The 20,020-nt window shown below is 40.4% G+C and overlaps 1 protein-coding gene across 3 annotated transcripts in view; it reads left to right on the plus strand.

The window, feature by feature from the left end:
- Positions 1-2,249: 2,249 nt before the first annotated feature.
- Positions 2,250-20,020, plus strand: part of TPH2 (tryptophan hydroxylase 2) — an 86,509-nt gene continuing 68,738 nt past the window's right edge. For 2 of the 3 annotated variants that reach the window (XM_032689395.1, XM_032689398.1), the window contains exons 1-7: positions 2,268-2,386; positions 5,266-5,418; positions 7,759-7,942; positions 8,051-8,151; positions 10,981-11,048; positions 16,986-17,182; positions 19,422-19,557. In XM_032689395.1, the coding sequence (XP_032545286.1) occupies positions 2,282-2,386; positions 5,266-5,418; positions 7,759-7,942; positions 8,051-8,151; positions 10,981-11,048; positions 16,986-17,182; positions 19,422-19,557 (944 nt within the window). In that variant the 5' untranslated portion in view covers positions 2,268-2,281. Of the gene's footprint in view, positions 2,387-5,265; positions 5,419-7,758; positions 7,943-8,050; positions 8,152-10,980; positions 11,049-16,985; positions 17,183-19,421; positions 19,558-20,020 lie in introns of all 3 variants that reach the window. The other variant, XM_032689394.1, reaches the window with a different exon arrangement.

Consider the following 20,020-nt stretch of genomic DNA (forward strand, 5'->3'; position numbering starts at 1 on the left):
AATTGTTCAACTGCTGAAACAGTGTCTATGTATCTCATGCACAGCAGATAGGAATATCAAAATCCAAACACTCCAACTTGCTTTCCTATCATCAAAAGTAATGAAAAAACAGGACAGGGAACGTATCTTGATAACTTAGGATACAACACAGAACTAATAATACATGAAGACATGCTTTTCTCTGACTGGGAAAATGAAGTAAAACTTTGTGGGCTAGCATAACAAAAATTATTGATTTGCACTAAAGGCAAATCATTTGGTTAGAGGAACCAAATATTATTACAAACTTAGTATCAACCAGACAAAAAGATCTTTATTGCATGCTACACTTGGGAAGCTCTGGAAAGATGAGTCTAAAAGGGTTTACTTCAGGTCTCCCAGGAGTTCTGAGGCATCTGTGAACCTGGCCTGGTCCTGAACATCAAGCATGACCATCTGTTTTTAGAAGGGGGGCGTCTGACTGACAGCAGTCAGTTTAGTCTGGAAACTTTTGCTGGTTTTTCTTTGTTATGATAAAATATAAGATTCAATGCTGCTCCATGGGAGAAACAGTCTCAAATCTTCTGTTGTGCCTCTGTCTTGGCTTGCAGAAGAACAACACAGATTCCCTGCTGATGCTCATATGTAAATTCTAGTTCTAAGGTACTGTCTTGCAAAAGTAAGGGCTTTGAGGTTGTGAAGGAAGGCTTGTGAAGGAAGATGTGACATGAAGCTTCATACTGTCAGTGACACTTCTGCTACTTGCCTTGTGCAGCTCCCTGCTCAGTGTCCCACCTTCGGTGGATCTGATTTCAACTTTTCCTGCCTAATCTGTGTGATCTGTATGCAATACCAATTCAGGGCCATGTGAAGCCAGCTGTTGCATTCAGCTGGGCTGCCCCTCTTTGGGCAGGCAGCAGGGTGAGTCACGGATGGTGCTTTTCACAGGGAAGTGGTGACAGTTTCCCCCACCTGGAGCACTGGAACAGAAAAAAACTGTATGTATTTGAAGGAAACTGGCATAGTGCTCCCAATCCAGATGTGCTGTTCAGTGCTACATGCTGTAAGGTTTATTCAAAGGATGTAGTGGAGAAGTTTTGGAAAATGGTAGAAGTGAGAAGGAAGTGGGAGAGCAAGTGACAGTGGCAGGTCACAAAATGAGCATTGACCTCAGAATGTAAGAGAAATTAAAAATCCTAAATTTCACAAGTAGTTTTGAGAGACTGAGTACCTTTAACACTGCAGTCAAGTTCTTGTTTCAATGGTTGCCTTCTGCTCACTTAAAATTTCTGAGCCAGTACTAATCTGAAATTAAGGAGTAAACAAATTCTTAACCTCAATAAATAAATCTTTACCCCAAGACACGAGTATTTTAGAGACAAGTAAAGTTGTCATACATATAAAAGACCTTCAGGAGTGCTATGGGATTGTTTTACCTTCACAAGTAATTAATTGTTTTACTGATGTTGTGGTTAGAAGAGAGTCTCATGATCAGCATCTGGCCCTTGCACAGCTCAGGCATAAACCACAGCCATTGCTGCCTCGGTTAAACAGCTTTCTCCAGTGAAGTGCTCTTTTTCAGAGGAAGTACTCCTTGCAATCAGACTTAACCTACCGTCGATATATAAGGCACGTTAAGTCCTCCTTACAAGATCTAATTTCTATCCCTTAATATATCTTTCAAAGCATTACTCTATAAAATGGAGAGACATGAATTTCTGCATCGAAGAATTTCTCACATCACTATCTCTGCACAACTTCCCTGTGCAGAAGCTCAGCTCCCGGAGTGCTCTGCCCTGCTGGGCCCTGTCCCAGCGCCCCCATGCTGTGAGCCCTGCGCGGCCCTGCCCCGCTGCCCACCCTGCCAGCGCCGGGGCACAGGGCGGGCCCGCGCCGCTGCTCGGGCTGGGCTCGGAGCGCAGCAGCCGCGCCGGGCATCGGTGTGAGGGGGAAGGAAGGCACCGCCCAGGGCAGACCCGGGGGCGGGCGGGGGCAGCCGCTCCGCTGCGGGACCTCCGCGGCTGCTGTGGGCACAGCTTCCCCCGGGGGCTCCCCCGGCGCGGGGCGGCGGGGCCGGGCAGCGCCCGGGGCGGCTTCGCTTCCCGCGCTGTGCTGTGCTGTCCCGTCCCGGCGGCGCAGGTAAGCGGGGACCGTGGGCGTCCGCCTGCCAGCGGCTCTCGTCACCCGGAGACGGGTGTCCCCTAATCGTGTTTCCATCAGCCGCGGCGGGGGCGTATAAAAGGAGCGGCCGCGGGCGAGGCGGGCAGAGCGCGGCGCTGCCCCCGTCCCGCCCGCCGGCCCCATGCAGCCCGCCATGATGATGTTCTCCAGTAAGTACTGGGCGCGGAGGGGCTTCTCGCTGGACTCGGCGCTGCCGGAGGAGCGCCCCGCCGCCGGCAGCCTCACCGTAAGTGGCGGGGCTGGGAACGGGGCAGCCCCGACCCCGGCGGGGACGGGAGGGAGCCGCCGAGTGGGTCGAGGTCGGGTCCGCCGGCGCCTCCGGGACCCGATGCCGGGCGCCGTGCGTCCCCCGTCCGCTTCTTTTCGTGGTCAAGTCAGTAGTTTTTCAGCAGTTGCAGGGCCCGGTGAAATTAACTTTGCCTCGTTCAGAACGCTGCCTTAAAAGTGTCTGTAAATAACAGAAAAAGTTTCATTAGTAATACAAGCCTTACTACAGAAAGGAACCATATTGCTACTGGAACAACAGAAAAGCAGCGGGGTTTTAAATGCTTGGATTTTGGAAGTCTGTGGTAAATCCTGCAGGCTATTTGCATCAGCAGAATCTGCCTTTTCAAGGCACTCGTAAACCTCACGGGACGATATATAAAGCTTTTTCGGTAAAATAGAAGTCGCCTGCACTCACACTGCATTGGTGCCGATGGCTGTGCTGCTGTGTTCCCAGCTTCTGCCTGCTGACAGGGGTGCAGGGACTGCTGAAAACCCTGTCAGGAGGTAGAAATAGTTCTCTGTAAGGTGATGGTATGGGTGCAACAGGTGCTTGGGTCATTTCAAGCATGGGATAAATTTCTGTATGCTTACAGGTAAATGTATGTATGCCTAAATAAGAATAAAGAATGTTAATAGGGGCTAATAAGGCAACCTAATCTGAATATGTGAAATATTTAGGATTATGAAGATTTTGCCTCCTATAGAATTTTTCAACATATGAAGATTTGGATCAGTTGAGTAGAACCAACGGAATGCACCAGTTTCTACCAGTTGTGAACTGGCATATTGTCTTTATATTGAAATGTGAAATATTGCTATTTGTACATGCTTTACTTCTATTGGAAGTATTGAATTAAATGGAATAAATCTGTTTTACTGTCTTTATATTTGAGTTACTTTCTTCACTGAGTTCCACTATAGATGACTTTTTTTTCCTGAGTACTTGCCCTTGCCCCAGATAATTAATTTTCATTAGGGAAGTTGATCTTTTACTTGTTATTTAATTATGAAATGTACTGATTAGCAGGGCTAATAAGATTTGAGTTCAGCCTCGTCTACTGGGCTCATAACAAATAGGTGTTATAGGTTTCAAGTGCTTGAGAGGGTTTTGTCATCACTTTAGTTAATGATTTCATCAGAGTATTAGGGAACCTGTGACAATCTTGGAAGGTGCCAAGTACCCTTGTTTTCCAGAGGAATTGGTGATATTGAGATTCTCAGACACTCAGTTGACTCCATGATCATCTGTATGTAGCTTCTAGAAAGCAGCACACATGGAAAAAACACAGATGCTATAAAGATGGCACCTTTGTCGCTTCATGTGGGTATTGTGTGCCTGATGTATATGAAAAGGACTTAGCCAAATCCCAAATATTACTGAAGCTGAAAGTGACCTTCTCCATAACTGTCCCTGGGCAAATCTACCGAGCAGAATCATATAAGCTCAATCGCTAAAAAATAAACATGTGTGAAACCACTCATATATCATTCTGCAAACTTAATTGCTTTTCCAGATTGTTTCCATGTAGTCTAATAAATGGTGAGAAAAGACCACGGAGGCTTCTTAGCATGTCCTGTAACTAGTTTAAATGTGGCTGGTTTAACCTGTGCCATTTAAAGGGTGTTCTAAGACCTGTTTGAAAATCTTCATTTTCAGGTTATTTTCTGTAAGCTGCTTTATAAATTAGTAAAAGACAGTTCAATCCATGTGAAATAGTTGTATATGATTTTAAATTTCTATCTTTGTATTTTTAGTGACTGTATTATGGATTATGAAAAAGCAGCATCTCACTGGAGATTTAATTTCTTCAGGAGTCACAACTCCTGAAGTTGTGACAGAGTATTGGAAAATGCAGGCTGTTTTTTGAAAATCACGGTCAATCTTATAAAAATTATCTATAAAAGCTGTACTGTTGGCATCTCGACAAGATCTAAGCTGATAAAATTGCATTTTTTTTTGAAAATGCTGGCTGAAGTTTGGCTTAAAGCACTCTTTGACTCCCAAATTGTGAGAAGAATGTAGGAGTCACCAAGGATGGTGTAATTTTCTGTATTTTTTTTGAGTTCCTCAGCTAATTCCTCTTTTATGGGATGTACAGTTTTTGACAATGAGAACAGTCAGCTATTGAAATAATCTTCCCAAGGGAGTGGTGGATCCCCCACATTGGACAATTTTAAGATTCAGCTGGGTAGGGTGCTGGGGGCTTCTTGTCTAGACCGTGCTTTTGTTGTGAAAGGTTGGACCAGATGATCCTTGAGGTCCCATCCAACTTGATATTCTGTGGTGCAGTCTGAGCTTGTATTTCCACCTTGTTTGTATAATGAACAGATGTTTTGTTTTCTCAGGAAAAGTTACATGACAGCAAATTGTACTGCAACAGAGACCGTAAAGTTTATGTTTTAAATTTAATGGTTAATACAAACGTACAGACCAATGCAAATCTTCGTAAATTGACTGGTACAGGTTAGAATAGCATCCCTGCAATTTTGCAGCAATAGTCAGGTTAGAATAACAGAGCTGCTGGCTTTTCCAGTAATTTAGAGTGTCTTCATTTGCTTCATATTTATTGCTAATTACAGTATCGCCCTAGTAATACCATCGTATTTGTATCCTATTTATATGCTTTTCCTTAAGCTTTTTTTTTAATGGAGTGGCCTCTTACACAATCGTCTCTAGCAGCTGCCTTTGGTCTGTGATTCTGATTTTAAGTAAACACACTACCTTTTGAATAAGTAAAGTCTGGATGAATTCCGTTCAGTTATTTTCTAACAAAAATTTCTCTTTGTGGGAAATGCCCAATTTCATCTGAAATGATCATGTTCTTTATCCATTTGTAGCTAAACAGATCGAGTTCTGGGAAAAATGAGGAAAAGAAAGGGAATAAGGGAAATGGGAAAAGTGAATCTGTTTCTGAAGGTGGAAAGACAGCTGTGGTGTTTTCCCTGAAGAATGAAGTTGGTGGATTGGTGAAAGCTCTCCGACTCTTCCAGGTAAAGCTTACAAATCTCTACACTGACTGAACTGATGAAGGCTACTGAGGTCAGGCTCTTTGTTGGTATAAATCTAATGGACCGTGGCGGAAGGAATAGAGTGCAGTTACGCTCACTCTGCAGAACTGAATGAAAGTAACTTAAAATTTTATGGACCATTCAACAAAGCATTTTGGGCTGGTGAAGGGTTTTCTGGAATGAAGTTTTAACAGTGATGCTGATGTTTACACCATTCGCTTTAGGTTTCCGATGTGTGACTCTCAACACTGGGAATTAGATTTGCAGTCTGTGCAGGCCACAATGAAAGGAGGCGCTTGCAGAGAGCACTTTGAAACCTAAATTACACACAATCAGGTGGTGGTGGCGGCAGCCTTGCTGCAGGACAGTATTTGGTCACAAAGTTAAAGAGACCTTTAAGTACGTGCAGGGTAGGGGACGTATGTGTCTAACTGGAAGGTAAATTGTGAAGTATTGTTTCCCCATAGATCCCAATGCAGTTGATGCTTTTCAGTCAGACTGCTTGTTAGTACTGCATGTAGTCTGCTTGCCACGTTAAAGAATGGAAGGGAGCTTGGAAGAACGTCTGAGCATAGCTAAAGCAGTATGATGAAAGTCTTAGGTTGTTCAATCTGTGCAGTGTAGTGAAGAGAAAGTTAGGAGGTGGCCTGGAGCCTACCTCTAAGGCCAAACCATCAGAGGGATGTAAGTGGAGGGGCACTGGATGTTGCCAGTCCTCACTCAGAGTCGCTGTCTCTGGGAGCAGATTCCCAAGGCTGATGTAATTAGATACTTATATTCCCCAGCCTGGGAAAAGGGGTGAGTAAGACCCACAGGAGGGAGGCTGCCAGGAAGCAGGGTGTTTCATAGGAAGAGGGGAAACCTAAGGGAGTGAACAGAAGTTTCAGAAGGAGTCATGTTTTCAATGCAGTTTCTTTGCAAGAGTTAAGTGTCTGACTGCAGCTCTGGCTTAATTGCTTGTGTGAGTTTATATCTGAAATTTTGGATTTGCACATCAACTACCCCTTCTTGGGAATAGGTGTATAAGTCACTGTGGTCTCTCAAAATATGGTTGGAAGATGTAGCAGAGATATCACCCCCATTCATGTAGTCACAACAATTTGAGTATTGCAGGGGGGAGTGTGGGGTTTTGTTCTCCACTTAACCTAGGGTAGATCAGAGTGAATTTGTTATGTGATTGAGTTAGCTACACTGTATACATATGTTATGGAGCATGCCAGTGAAAGAATTATGTATGTACAGCCGGAGGTGTAAAAGCAGAGACTGCTAGTTGGCAGAACCAGAGGAGACCTTCACTTGAAATGGTATTTATGTAAATTTATGTAAAATTGTATTAACCATTTATGCAAAATTCAGCAGGCAAGTGGAAGTACAAGAACAAAGTTTGTCCCATTTGGATATCAAAAAATATTTTATTGGCTTCACTGAGTAAGCGAAAGGATAGTTGTGAAAAGTAACAGATAGTTTCTGTCTGACCAAAAAAAAAGGAAAAAAATCAGAGTCAATAGAAGTATTGTTTGAAAGCAGTCATCTAATCCAACTTCTGTTTAGAAGCAAGGCTGTCATAGCACTAGATCAGGACAACCATAGCACATTATGTTTATCTGTCATTGTATTACACCCTTGGCAGACCAGTAGTTGTGGTTGAGAGATACCCCAAAGGAAAGTTTTCATGCTAGAAGTACTTACACTCTCATCTTTGATGCATGATTTGTGTTTGCTGGGGACATTGTAATAGAAAATGAATGGAATTACATTTTAATTTTAGTACAATTTTATTACTGTTAATGCTTTTTGCTATCAATAATTGCTGCACAATAGATAGGTGAGGCTGATACACATTCTCACAAAAATATTTTCTTCCTTGGATGTTTATAAGAGAGACTAAAGTAATACATGTTTAATAGCATCTGTTTAAAGAAGCACACTCAAGTCTATTTAAATTAACATTATTATTATGCACATTGCCTAGTAAAATTGCATTAGAATGTAATATAGCAATATAAAAGTAATAAAAAATTGCATTGTTAAAAAAATGATGTTATATTGTCCTCTGTAAGAGACTGTCTTTGTAGATAAAATGAAATCATTAGTTTGTTTTCTTCATTAACTATATAATAATTTTATTTTTACTTTCTGTACAGGTTTTTTTTCATCAGTATTTCTTATGTGTCACTAACTGATTCTATAAATACAAAAAAGGGACTACTTTCAATAAAAAGGTCTTTTAATAACTGGAAAAACTTTCCTGAAGAATATGCTATCAATATTGTCCTTCTGCTGGTATGTCTGTATTTCATCTGTTATTTCATCTTTCCACAGGAAAAACATGTGAGTATGGTTCATATTGAATCACGAAAGTCAAAGAGAAGGAATTCGGAGGTGGAAATTTTTGTGGACTGTGACTGCAGTAAGAAAGAATTTAATGAACTAATCCAGTTGCTCAAGTTTCAAACTAATATCGTATCTCTCAATCCACCAGAAAACATCTGGACTGACGAAGAAGGCAAGGCTGTTTTCGTATCACTTGGCTTAGGCACTGACAAACGTTTTGCACAGGTATCTCCATAATCTTACTCTCCAGGACGTTCAACTTGCATTCTGTCTTCTACAGATCTCGACTGTGTCCCTTGGTTCCCCAGGAAGATATCTGAATTGGACAAATGCTCCCAGAGAGTTTTGATGTATGGATCTGAGCTGGATGCAGATCACCCTGTAAGTGTAACACAAAATTGTCCCGTAGATAATTTGTTCAGGTTATTTGCCAGTCAGATAAAAAGTCTGTTGACTGCTGATTGTTTTCAGAACGTGGGGACTACTCTCTCTTCAGTAGTTTCAGTAAATTAATTTTCCTTTTCTGTCGAAGGATACACAAGATGGAGGTCCTCCAGAAAACTTATTCTTTGTTTAACAAGTATGTCCCCTTTTGTAATGCTTGTTTTTTTTTAAATTAACTAGTTGATAGAAAGGTTTCAAACTTTAAAGAGTTTAGATCAATGCAACCTTCAGTTATGCCACAAGTAGCTCTTAGGTAAGAACTGATATTGTCAATAGGTGTCAGAGAAGAAAGAATTATGAAGGAATAATGAAGGAAATATGAAGGAAAGAATTATGAAGGAATAGTTTGTCACTCAGGAGGTAACTACAAAATAAAACAGAGCAATATGTTCCTGCTTCTGATGAATGCAGCAGGTGGGAAGGTGTCTCACATTGTTTCCTGACTTTGGTGGCAGGAGATGAGCCTGCATTTCACACAAGCTGTGTTTACAGTGTTGCCAAATGCTCAGTGCAAAAGACAGAAAAATGGTTTTGTTATTGTTTTATTTCTTTCAGCTAATTTCCATAAACGCTTAGCCTCTGAGTCTTTAGATGGCAGATGATTGAAAGCATTTGTGTTAAAATATTTTCCCTTTTTATAAATCCCAGTTTCTACCTCTGCATGACTTGACTGAAAGATACTGGTGGTAGCTAGTTGTATTAATTCCTAAAATAGGCTGGATTAAACTAGTATTGTAGGAAACTTCCAGCTGAAAGGAAGTAGGCAGCAAACTAAGATATCTGACCATAAGACTGTTTTGTAATACAGTCAGATTAAACTGCAGCTGTAGGTGATAGTCTCCTTTGTTTTTTGTTGCACACAGTCCAGCGGGAGTTTAGGCACAGATTCTCACACCTTTGCACTCATACCAGGAGAATACCATCACAATGTCTCCTGGTAGCTCCATTTCCCTGTCTGGTGTCACTTGCCCATGTATCAAACACAATAATAATCATCATCTTGCTTCATTCACAGCTACTTCTGCCGTGTGTGAGCCCTTCCCACATTGTGGGCCCACAGACAGGGAGCATGTTTGAGGATCCTGGTTTCTGCCATGTGCTTCTTGATGACAAACTAGGATTTGCTTCACATTTTCTCAGAAAGGAAAAACCTGTTGATTATCTTCATCCACTAACCATAATTTGCTTCAAACAGAGGTTGTAGTGACAGCTCATTCCAACTTTGAGTTTATGACTGTGACGGACTATTGGATACTGTTTATATTTTGAGCTGGTACCTTTATTAAATACTGTAGCACTGTGCTGAAAATTTGCCTTCAGTTTTACAGAAAATGAAAAAAAGACATTTGCATTTTATGAATACATATTTTACCCTTGGGGGAACTCTTACAAACATAATTTACACACCATACAGTATGCTAGGTGTTAGAAATGGGGTAAAAACCTGTAAATCTGTGACTGGCTTTTAAAAATATCTACCCTTTTCCTTAGCGGTGGCATTTGGTGCCAGAGGACCAAAGAGAATTATCCTAGTACAGAACCTGTAAGGATAGTACTGCTTCAGCAGCATAGCCCTAACCCACTCCGTACTGGCTAATGATTTCAGTCTCAGTTTCACTACACTTGACAGGCATTTAAGTCCCCTGTGCTGTCTTCCATGACTTTCCGGGTCTTGAATGGTCTTCACCTGAGTAACTCATCATTTATGTCAAAAGGTATTAAGGAGACAAGGAGACTCCCCCAGATTACAGCAAACAAGCTTCTTTGTGTAGGAAGGTTTTCTGCAGTCCTCTGAAATCCTCACTTACTCTCCCCTAGCAGCACAGCTTTGGTTATGGGGCAGTAAAATGTCTTCTGAGTTTTATGGAACCTCATACAAATATTTCAAATCTAGCCATGTTATCTTTTAATTCCGTTCAGTGATTGCGTTTGTATATGTGAGCAATAAGGAAAAAAGACATTTTAATTTTCAGCTTTGAATAAGGGAAACTTAAATGCACTTTGTGGGCCACTAACTGGGGAACTTAGATCTAAGTTTTTATCCTTTTTATCTTCAAGAGATTGACAGTTCTACCTTGAAAAAAGTTAACTCTTCTTGTAATGCAAAACCTGAAGTGTCTGCATATTTTATACGTGTAGAAGAGATCTTGTTCTAATTTTGAATAACACAAAGAGCTGTAAATGGCCAGTGTGTATGTGCTATGCAACTCTTTTGCACTTAATATAGAAAAGGTTTGAGCTTACTGTAGCCCATGAGGTAGAGCCCTTCCTTTGTAACTCAAACTGAAGCAATATGCCTATTTAGTGCTGGATGTTGATGGTTCAATCTCTAATGTGTTGGTTAGGATGGCAACTGCTGAAATAAGAATCTTCAAAATGAGTTGCTTATGATCTCTAGATGCTTGACTCTAGTAAAGAAAGATGTATTAAGGATAGGTAAATTCTTCTGCTATGTGCCTGCATGTAGATCTCCATTCAGATCAAGGAAACCTTGAATGAGATGAAATGATAAGAAAAAGTTTCCCTTATCAACATCTTGGATGAATGACTGTACCTATTCACAAAACTGTCTTGAATGGGCTCCTGTGAGACTTCGGTGAAGAAAAAAATGAAGAAATCCTTGTTTTCTGTTGCAGTCCAGTAGACAGCGTTAATCAAAATACAGTGCAACTAAGTACTAAATAAGCACTGCAATGATTTATTTTATAATTCTCACAGCTAATTTTATGTCCTTATTGTAAATGACTCTCTTCTTCCTTGCTTAAGGGATTTAAAGACAATGTCTATCGACAGAGAAGAAAGTACTTTGTGGATCTTGCCATGAGCTATAAATAGTAAGTACTGGCATAATTCTTCCCTGTGCTGCTGACTAATTAGAATTCATGCTCTATTTAATTCTGTAGAATAAAGTTTAACGGTAGACAAAGTCATCTTTTAAACTTGGACTAGTTTAGTGTGGGCTATAAATTACAAACCTGATACTTGAATCCTGTTACATTTTTGATACAGATACAGGCAAGGAAAACATTTGAAAGGCAAGCACTTTCTCTTCAGCATTTTATTCACAGATGCTTAGACTTAAGAAAATATTTTACAAATGTTTGCGTGTCTCACTGACACACTTCTGAGTACACATATCTAGCATCCCAGTGTAGTTGAAAGAGCTCAGTAAAAACCAAAATTATTATTTCTTTTTTTGATACATGTACTATACTGGGCTGAGGCCAGTCGTGTGAGGTTCAACAAGGCCAAGTACCAGGTTGGGTTGCAACAACCCCATGCAGAGCTACAGGCTGGGGGAAGAGCGACTGGAAAGATGCCTGGCGGAAGAGGACCTGGGGGTGCTGTTCAACAGCATCTGAACGAGTCAGCAGTGTACCCAGGTGGCCAAGAAGGCCAGTGGCATCCTGGCCTGTATCAGAAATAGTGTGGCCAGAAGGACCAGGGCAATAATTATCCTTCTGTACTTGTGAGGCCATACCTTGAGTCGTGTGTCCGGTTTTGGGCCCCTCACTACAAGAAAGACATTGAGGTGCTGGAACATGTCCAGAGAAGGGCAGTGGAGTTAGTGAAGGGTTTAGGAGCAGCTGAGGGAGCTGGGGTTGTTTAGCCTGGAAAAAAGGAGGCTTAGGGGGACCTTACCACTCTCTACAGCTACCTGAAAGGAGATTGCACTGAGTTGGGAGTTGGTCTTTTTTCCCAGATAACAAGTGACAGGATAAGAGGAAATGACCTCAGGTTGCACCAGAGGAGGTTTAGATTGAATATTAGGAAAAATTTCTTCACTGAAAGGGTGGTCAGATATTGGAGTAGACTCTTCAGGTGGAATCACCATCGCAGGAAGTGTTCAGAAGATGGGTGGATGTGGCACTTGGGGACAAGGTTTAGTGGCAAATATGGCAGTGCTAGGTTAACAGTTGAACTTGATGATTGTAGAGGTCTTTTCCAGCCTTAATAATTCTATGATGATACTGGATGCTGCAAAGTGCCATTTATCAATTTTGCCTACACAGCTCCAAATTTCTTAGAATTTAGTCAGTGCATTTCTCTGCAGTGGAGCTGGTGCCTGTGCACAAATGCACTGCATGTGTTTTTTCATTGTGATTTTTTTTCTCATTTCAAGTCAGTATTTTCAATTTCTACAGTCCCTGGAAGTTAAGAAACTTTCTGTTCTACCTACAAACACCTACTGTGTTGCAATTTTCTTGTCACAGAAGCATTCAACTAATTCTAATCCTACTCTAGGTTTTATTTGCAACAGTCTTAAGCACTCATTCTTAAGGGAAAGAACATACTGATTTCATGATCTTTTTCATTTTACCACACTTCTTCAGGTTTTTCATTTTTCTCCTTTGAGATTTCTACCTACGTTGTTTAAAGAAGATGAAACACACAATTTTTTTTCTCCCTTTATAGAAGGCACGTCCTGTCAGGAAGCATTCAAAACTGGATTTTGGAAGGTTTTTCATTATAAGTCTAGTATAGGGCCTGCAGAAGGCTGGGGGGACAGAAGTATTAACTCTGCTTTGTGACCATATAATTCTGATGATAATTCTCCTTTACTTTTGTCCCATTCCTGTCATTAAGCTATTACCAATCTTACAAATGTGTAGGTGCTAGTGTTCGTTCCCCTTTCTGCCCACAGTGGCATTTGTTTAGCTGGATGCTCATGACATCCACCCAGCACACTGAGCTGCTGCCTGCTGGGACAGTGTTGTTTGGTAGAGAAGCTCTCTAGGCTGCCCAGGTAAGTCCTGAGTTTAGCCAGCTTTCAAATGTAAATCGAGACAGTTTTTTTGTTTGTATATTTGTTTTCAGTTGATTTTTTTTTTTTTTCAATCTAATGCTTGCAGTGAAGTTAGTGCTAGCATTTAGTGCAGTGAGGCATGTCAAGTGGATACCTGTGGATGAGGGCAGGCTGTGTGTGCTCCTAGGCTCTTTCAGTATGTTGGGCAGTTCTCCATTTACCCATCATAGTAGCAGTAGTGCCATGCATTTCACACCTGCTCACTTGCTGGAAATACCTTCTTCCCTTCTTCCTCAGCTTAGTGCTGGAAAGGTCATATAGCTGGCATACTAAGGTGTAGTTGGTCTTCTGCTTCAAAATGTGAGGTTTTTTTCACCCTGAAACTAGTGAGAAACATCGTTTCACAAAATTGCATAAAGTAATCCTACATATTCCCAGAAAAAAACCCCTGAACAACAGATAAAAGAAAGGAAAAATCTTTTCCTTCTTTGGATTTTGAAGGCTTAAGAACCATTTTGCAGGCACATTACAAAAATAAAATAACTAGAGATTATTTAGGGGCCAGATCTTGTACTTCAGCAGAGTTGCTCAGATGTACTCCTTTATTTCACTGCTCTTTCCAAACCTTTAAAAGATTTCAAACTTGTCCTATTATTGAGAGCAGAGAGAAAACAGGAGGCTTCAAATATTCTTAGCCAGGACCACAATAACTGGCAGACTAGTGCTTAGGGCAGTTACCTAACGTGTCAAAATCTCATTCATAGTTCAGGTCTCCTGCAGTGGTTATCCTTAACCCCAGGGGTATGCCATATGTGCTGGTATGTACAGTCAGGATGTGTCTGGGTATGTGTGTAGAGACAGCCCAGGGAGACACGCTTGGCATTCTGCTGCAGCACAGCCTAAGCCATACTGAGGAAAGGCAAATCAGCTCAGGGAGGACTCTGTGCTGCTACAGCTGAGCTGTTTCTGCTACCCCTGCTGTGGAGCTCAGAGTTAAAGGTGTCTTGACACTACACTGCAGTCTCATCACACTCACCTCTGTGGTCTAGTGTCTCTTTACTTACTTATGCAAAATGACCAGCTCTGTTATAAGGGCTGCTTTCTTGGGGATAAACACTTGTCAGTGTCTTCCAGGTAAGTGACCTTCCTGATCACTTACTGAAGCTTGATGTGTTTCTACCTTTCGTTTTCCAGTGTAAAACAACCCCTAACCACACTTGTTTCCTTAAAAAAAATAACAAAGATATTTGACTGCAAGGAATTGGCTCCATAAAAAGTTGCTGAGTTGAAAAGCCCAGATCAGTGTTTTCTTTATGAATCGTGGTTGTTCTATAGTGGTAGATGCTCTGCTTTGTTTGAACATAAAGTGGCATCTGTAATGGAGAGAGAAAGAGAAAAACACTAAGAAGTGAGGTTGGAGGAGCAGATATTTACTGGAGCTGGGTGTTAAAGGGCATGTTAATAGAGCACAGTAGTGAAGGTAGCTGTATGAAATAAATGGACCAAAAAACCCATAAAACCCCATATTTCTCCCTCCTTCACTTAGCTTCTATCCTAAAGATAGTGAAAATGCATTAATCTTCCTAATTAGTCCTTTGAGACTGATTAGGGATTGGAAAAGTGTTGAGAAAATTAAATGTGGAGGAAACATACGATGTTTAAGACGGAATTTATAATATGAGTTGATAGCTCATGTCCATGGCAAAATGGAAAGACCCTATTTTAATAAGGAGAAATAAAAATTCAGATTAGGTTAGCTTGTAGAGTCATCTTAGCCACAAGGAAGCTGGCTATGCAGGCTGGCTTTTTCTGTGATTTATTGAAATGTTTGAGTGAAGGTGGGTCCTGCTTGTTGAAATATGAGGGTAAGAAAAATGAGGTTTGCAGAGCTGAGGGAAAAAGGTGTAGATCCTCCCTCAAGTCTGGCTGCCTTGATTCTCTTGATAAAGAAAGCAGTATCATGATGAGCTGGAAGTAAGATCAGCTCTCCTATGCATAAATCCTATTAAGGAATTAATGTTCAGTGAACCTTACGTTAGTACTAATGAATTAATTGAAACAATAACTAAGTTATAAACCTTTTAGTGAGCTTCAGACCATTGATTGTGTTTATACCTTCCTAGTGACAGTAGAAACGTGAGTTTTTCCACTGGTGCATGTGTATCTTACTTCTTGATGGACCAGTGCTGACCCATACCGCAGTATCCATCGTAGAGGTCAGGCCTAAGGAAAAGGGATGAGGCTGGGTATTCTGGCGCACCAAGTGGATGGAGTAACAACCTACTTGTGCTGTCGTGTGCAGTACAATTTAGAATAGTTGTGCTACACTTTCCATGAGCTGGCAGGCAGTTTAAGGCTGATGAAGTGTTAAGGGGGAAGACAGATACTAGACCTGCAGGACTGACTCCCACTGCAGGATGGGCACGAACACAGTGCAGCTTCTGTGGATGAGAAATACTTCACTAAATGTGTTGCAATTCTTGTCACGTCTGTAAGAGTGGCTGACAGGACACTAGTGAATGTATTGGGTATTCAGTGAGACCTTTACAAGTACAAGTACCTCATGCAAAGTATCCTTTGACTGACAGATAACTGCCATGGATCAAAATCCTTTCATATAGCAAAAGGCAGGGGGATTAAATGGTAAGTTTTCAGTAAAGATGAGGGGACAACCACAATGAATGTAGGGCAGGTGATCCTCTGTGTGCATGAAGGGACTGCATAGCAGCAATCAAATGTGACATGAGGGCTTGTTCCTTGTTACCTTGTACAGTGGAGACAGGACTGGGCAACAACCTCTAGCAAAATCCCAGCACTGCAGTTCCTCTGCTGCAGTGGAGTTCCCCGTGCCCAGTATACCTATTTAGCTGCTGTCTGAGATACTGCGGAAGCTGCAGTACTGGGCTGGAAGTGCCCACCTGTCCAGCCCTGGCATGGAGATGGGACATAAGAACTGATGAAAGGGAGGAGGATCATATGAATCCCTTTGCCAGTCTGTACATCATCATTACAGTGCAGCAAAAGAAGATACCTGAGGAGAAGGCAGATGGCAGAGATTACATATTATAGATTGTGAATATTAAATCCAGAGAAAGATTATAACATTCTAGGGGGAATTAATGACATAAGATGATGCCCCATGACCATGACATGGAAAATTCCTTACAGCTAAATACAAGGCAGTGCAAGTTGGAAGGAACTCTTCGCACTGTTCACACTATCAGTCAGTTTTGAATTAGCTATAACTACTCAAGGCAAATCTTGAATGTCAGAAACAGTTTAGCAGGTACCCTGGAAGGTTCCTGCTTTGCAATTTCTGTACATCTTTGTAAATGGGAGAGGGCAGAGGAACAGTGCAGAATTAAAAAAGGAGAGATGTATTTACAGACTTAATTTCAGCTAGACAGGTGAAGCTGGCTCTGAGGTGAGCTTCCTGATGATGAATTTGGGATTCCAAACATATCTTCACATGTAAGCAACAGTCTAAACAATGAATATATATTTTTAAATTGGATCTATACATTTCTAAGCATCTATGTAATTACCTAATCTTCACAAAATGCTAGGTAATGATGCTGTGTGAATATTGTGTATTTTAAAGTATGTATAAAGCATGCAGTCTGCTGTCCTACTGAAACTACACATCAGACTGAATCGGGATCTTCAGCTGTCCACTTGCAAAGGCATCATTGGCAATAAGTGGAGAAATACTAGCATGATATAGGAATATGGCATATAAGAAATGCATCTTTCTACTATGATATGTACAAAGATTAAGAAACAATGTGATTATTTAAAAAGAAATACAGTTCTTAAGAAAATGGTAGAATATGTACATCATAACATCAAGAAATAATTCTGAGAAAAAAGCATCTAGTTGTCAATTTAAAATAGTTTAAATAGTTTTAGTAGTCTCTGTTTACCTTTATTTAAATAATACTTTTTGCAGAAATGTTGCTCTCCATAATTAGTCTAGAACCTAGTTGTATTCAGATGTATTTTGTATTTAATTTTTTTTTTACAGTGGTCAACCCATTCCTAGAGTGGAGTACACAGCTGAAGAAGTTAAAACATGGGGGGTGGTATTTAGGGAACTCAGTAAACTCTATCCCACCCATGCCTGTCGTGAATATTTAAAAAACTTTCCTCTGCTGACCAAGTACTGTGGATACAGAGAGGATAATGTACCTCAGTTGGAAGATGTTTCTATTTTTCTTAAAGGTAAGATTCATATTTGGTTTATCAGTAGATATAGTTCAATGAAAACACTCTTTTTTCTTAGTATGGAATACCAAGCACATTAAATGAAAAGATTCTCAGCATTCTCAGGTCTTTGGTTTAGCCTGAAATATTCTGTTTTTGATGTTCTCCATGGCAGGGAGTTTTTTGAGTCAAGACAGTTTTATGTATGTATTGCATGTATGAAATTGAGAGAAGTTAAACAGCTGAACATGTAAAGCATGATGTGAGGCCACACTCGGAGTACTGTGTCCAGTTCTGGGCCCCTCAGTTCAGGGAGGATGTTGAGGTCCTGGAGCAGGTCCAGAGAAGAGCAACAAGGCTGGTGAAGGGACTTGAACACAAGTCCTATGAGGAGAGGCTGAGGGAGCTGGGGCTGTTCAGCCTGGAGAAGAGGAGGCTCAGGGGAGACCTCATCACTCTCTACAACTCCCTGAAAGGAGGTTGTAGCCAGGTGGGGGTTGGTCTCTTCTCCCAGGCAGCTATCAGCAAGACAAGAGGGCATGGTCTTAAGCTGTGCCAGGGGAGGTTTAGGTTGGATATTAGGAAGAAATTCTTTACAGAGGGAGTAACAGCCATTGGAATGGGCTGCCCAGGGAAGTGGTGGATTCTCTGTCCCTGGAGGTTTTTAAGCTAGACTGGATGTGTCACTTAGTGCCATGGTCTAGTAACCACGGCGGTGTTGGATCAAGGGTCGAACTTGATGATCTCTGAGGTCTTTTCCAACCTGGCTGATTCTATGATTCTATGATTATCTTGCACGGGGAGAAAAGCCCTTCAGTATAATGAAAAGAAAGAGCTGAGTTAGCTGTGTTCTCTCATAAGTGCAGTGGGCATCCCCCAAATATCCAGGAAAGTAAAAGAGGGAATCACATGCAAAGATAACTGAATTTAAAGAGGGAAGCAGGTTTGGCATGTTGTTTTACAGCCTGATGAATATGAAGTTTTCCTGAGTGCTTAAGACCTCATGAAGCTAGTTGTTATATTTATATGTTGAAAAAAATATATCACTTTAGATGATCTGATACTTCTCTTTCATTTTATTTTGTAAAGGATCAGTATATTACATATTTAAGTTTGAAAATAGTCTTATTTTTCATCTATAGTGGAAATGTATCCCATATGGAAGATGTGGCAGGCACAAACTTGTTGGGTTTACCTCTAGAGAAAAAGCTACCAAAGAGTAAATTTAAGATTTTAATTTCTTCTCAAAGGTCCCCTCAGATACATATATTTGTTCCTTAATCCTCTTGCTCAGGAACTAAAATATTATAGAGATGGGTGTTTGAAAAAAAAAATTATGTGCTGTTAAGAGAATAATTAGCAGAGCATTTTGTCCCAAATATATATGGAAAAGCCTTAGTTAAAAGAAATAATGAAATTTGTAATGACAGGGTAACTTTCCTCAGTCCGTGCTTCATCCATAAATCTTTTTTGTGAACACCTGCATTTACTAATAGCTGATTCATCATTCTTTGAATTTAACTGTTTCTTTCTGGGTCTGTCATGTATTGTATTATGGTCTCTAAGGAATGGTGCTAAATTCTTTGTCCCTAGCTAGAAATTCAAGATCTGACACTTCTTTCAGAACTATGTTTTCAGACTACATATAGCAGTAGTAGTATCTGTTGTAGAAAAACTTGAAACGTTCTCCTGTAAAAACTTTGAAAGAGTGAAGAATTAATTTTTGAGAGAAATGTGCTTTTTAAAGTCACTGAATCTGAAGCTGTTCTCCTCTGTGACTAATCTGACAAAGGAACACTATTAAATGTTTAAATGAGGACCTAAACTATAAAAATCGGTATTTTATTGTCACAAGCAATATTTTATCTGTAAAAGTAATGACAAATTTGTTATAATCCTATTCTGTTCTGTTAGTTTTTAACATATTCTACAGAAGCCATCTTCTGATATGGAAACTTCTCTCCCGTTTGGTACTAGATATAAAAATATTAAGAACATCACTTATGGCACCTTAGCATTTTTTTCCAGACAGAGGTATTCAAACCAACTTTGAAATACTTCAAACTGTTTTCATTTTACATATGCTAGCAATGCAAAATGCTTCTTGTACATAATAATTGAAAATGATATGCGGTGATCTTCAGCCAAGATTCTTCATGTCATGCTTCTGGTAGAATAATTAACAACAGATCTGTCACCAGAAACTGATATAGTGATATATGTATAATGTGGTCTTTTATTATGTCCTTCACTTCAGAAAGGTCTGGCTTCACAGTGAGACCAGTTGCTGGATATCTGTCTCCCCGGGATTTTTTAGCTGGCTTAGCATATAGAGTTTTTCACTGTACTCAGTACATACGACATGGCTCAGATCCTCTCTACACACCGGAACCGTAAGTTGCTGCATTTGCTTTAGTACTGAAAAAATACACTCACTAGATTCTTAAAAGACCCAACTGAATTTGCCGAGATTGAAAAGAGGAACTTTCCTACAAATGTGAAAATATACTTACACCATGATGGCATTGATGAAGGATTTGATGACAAAATACTTCATGTTGGTGAGCCAGAATTTAATTCAAAGACTTTTTTGTTGACTTTTTACAATGATCTTGAATAATTGTGTTATATTGTGGTGCGTCAAAAATCCTATTTGGATTATATTTCAGTGGAAAATAGAATTTTCAACTGGAAATTTTGAGAAAAATTTTGAGAAAGAAGTTGTGAAAAAAAGCCCTGAATCTCCTGAAAAAACATTGCTTTTAGAATTATAATTTGGACTTCCGTGTTCCCATTTTTCTGTTTTTGGGCCAGGCTTCCCAGCTGAACTTCGTTTCTTTCCTATAACACAATGCA

The sequence above is a fragment of the Chiroxiphia lanceolata genome, chromosome 5 (assembly GCF_009829145.1).
Source record: "Chiroxiphia lanceolata isolate bChiLan1 chromosome 5, bChiLan1.pri, whole genome shotgun sequence".
NCBI lineage: Eukaryota > Metazoa > Chordata > Aves > Passeriformes > Pipridae > Chiroxiphia > Chiroxiphia lanceolata.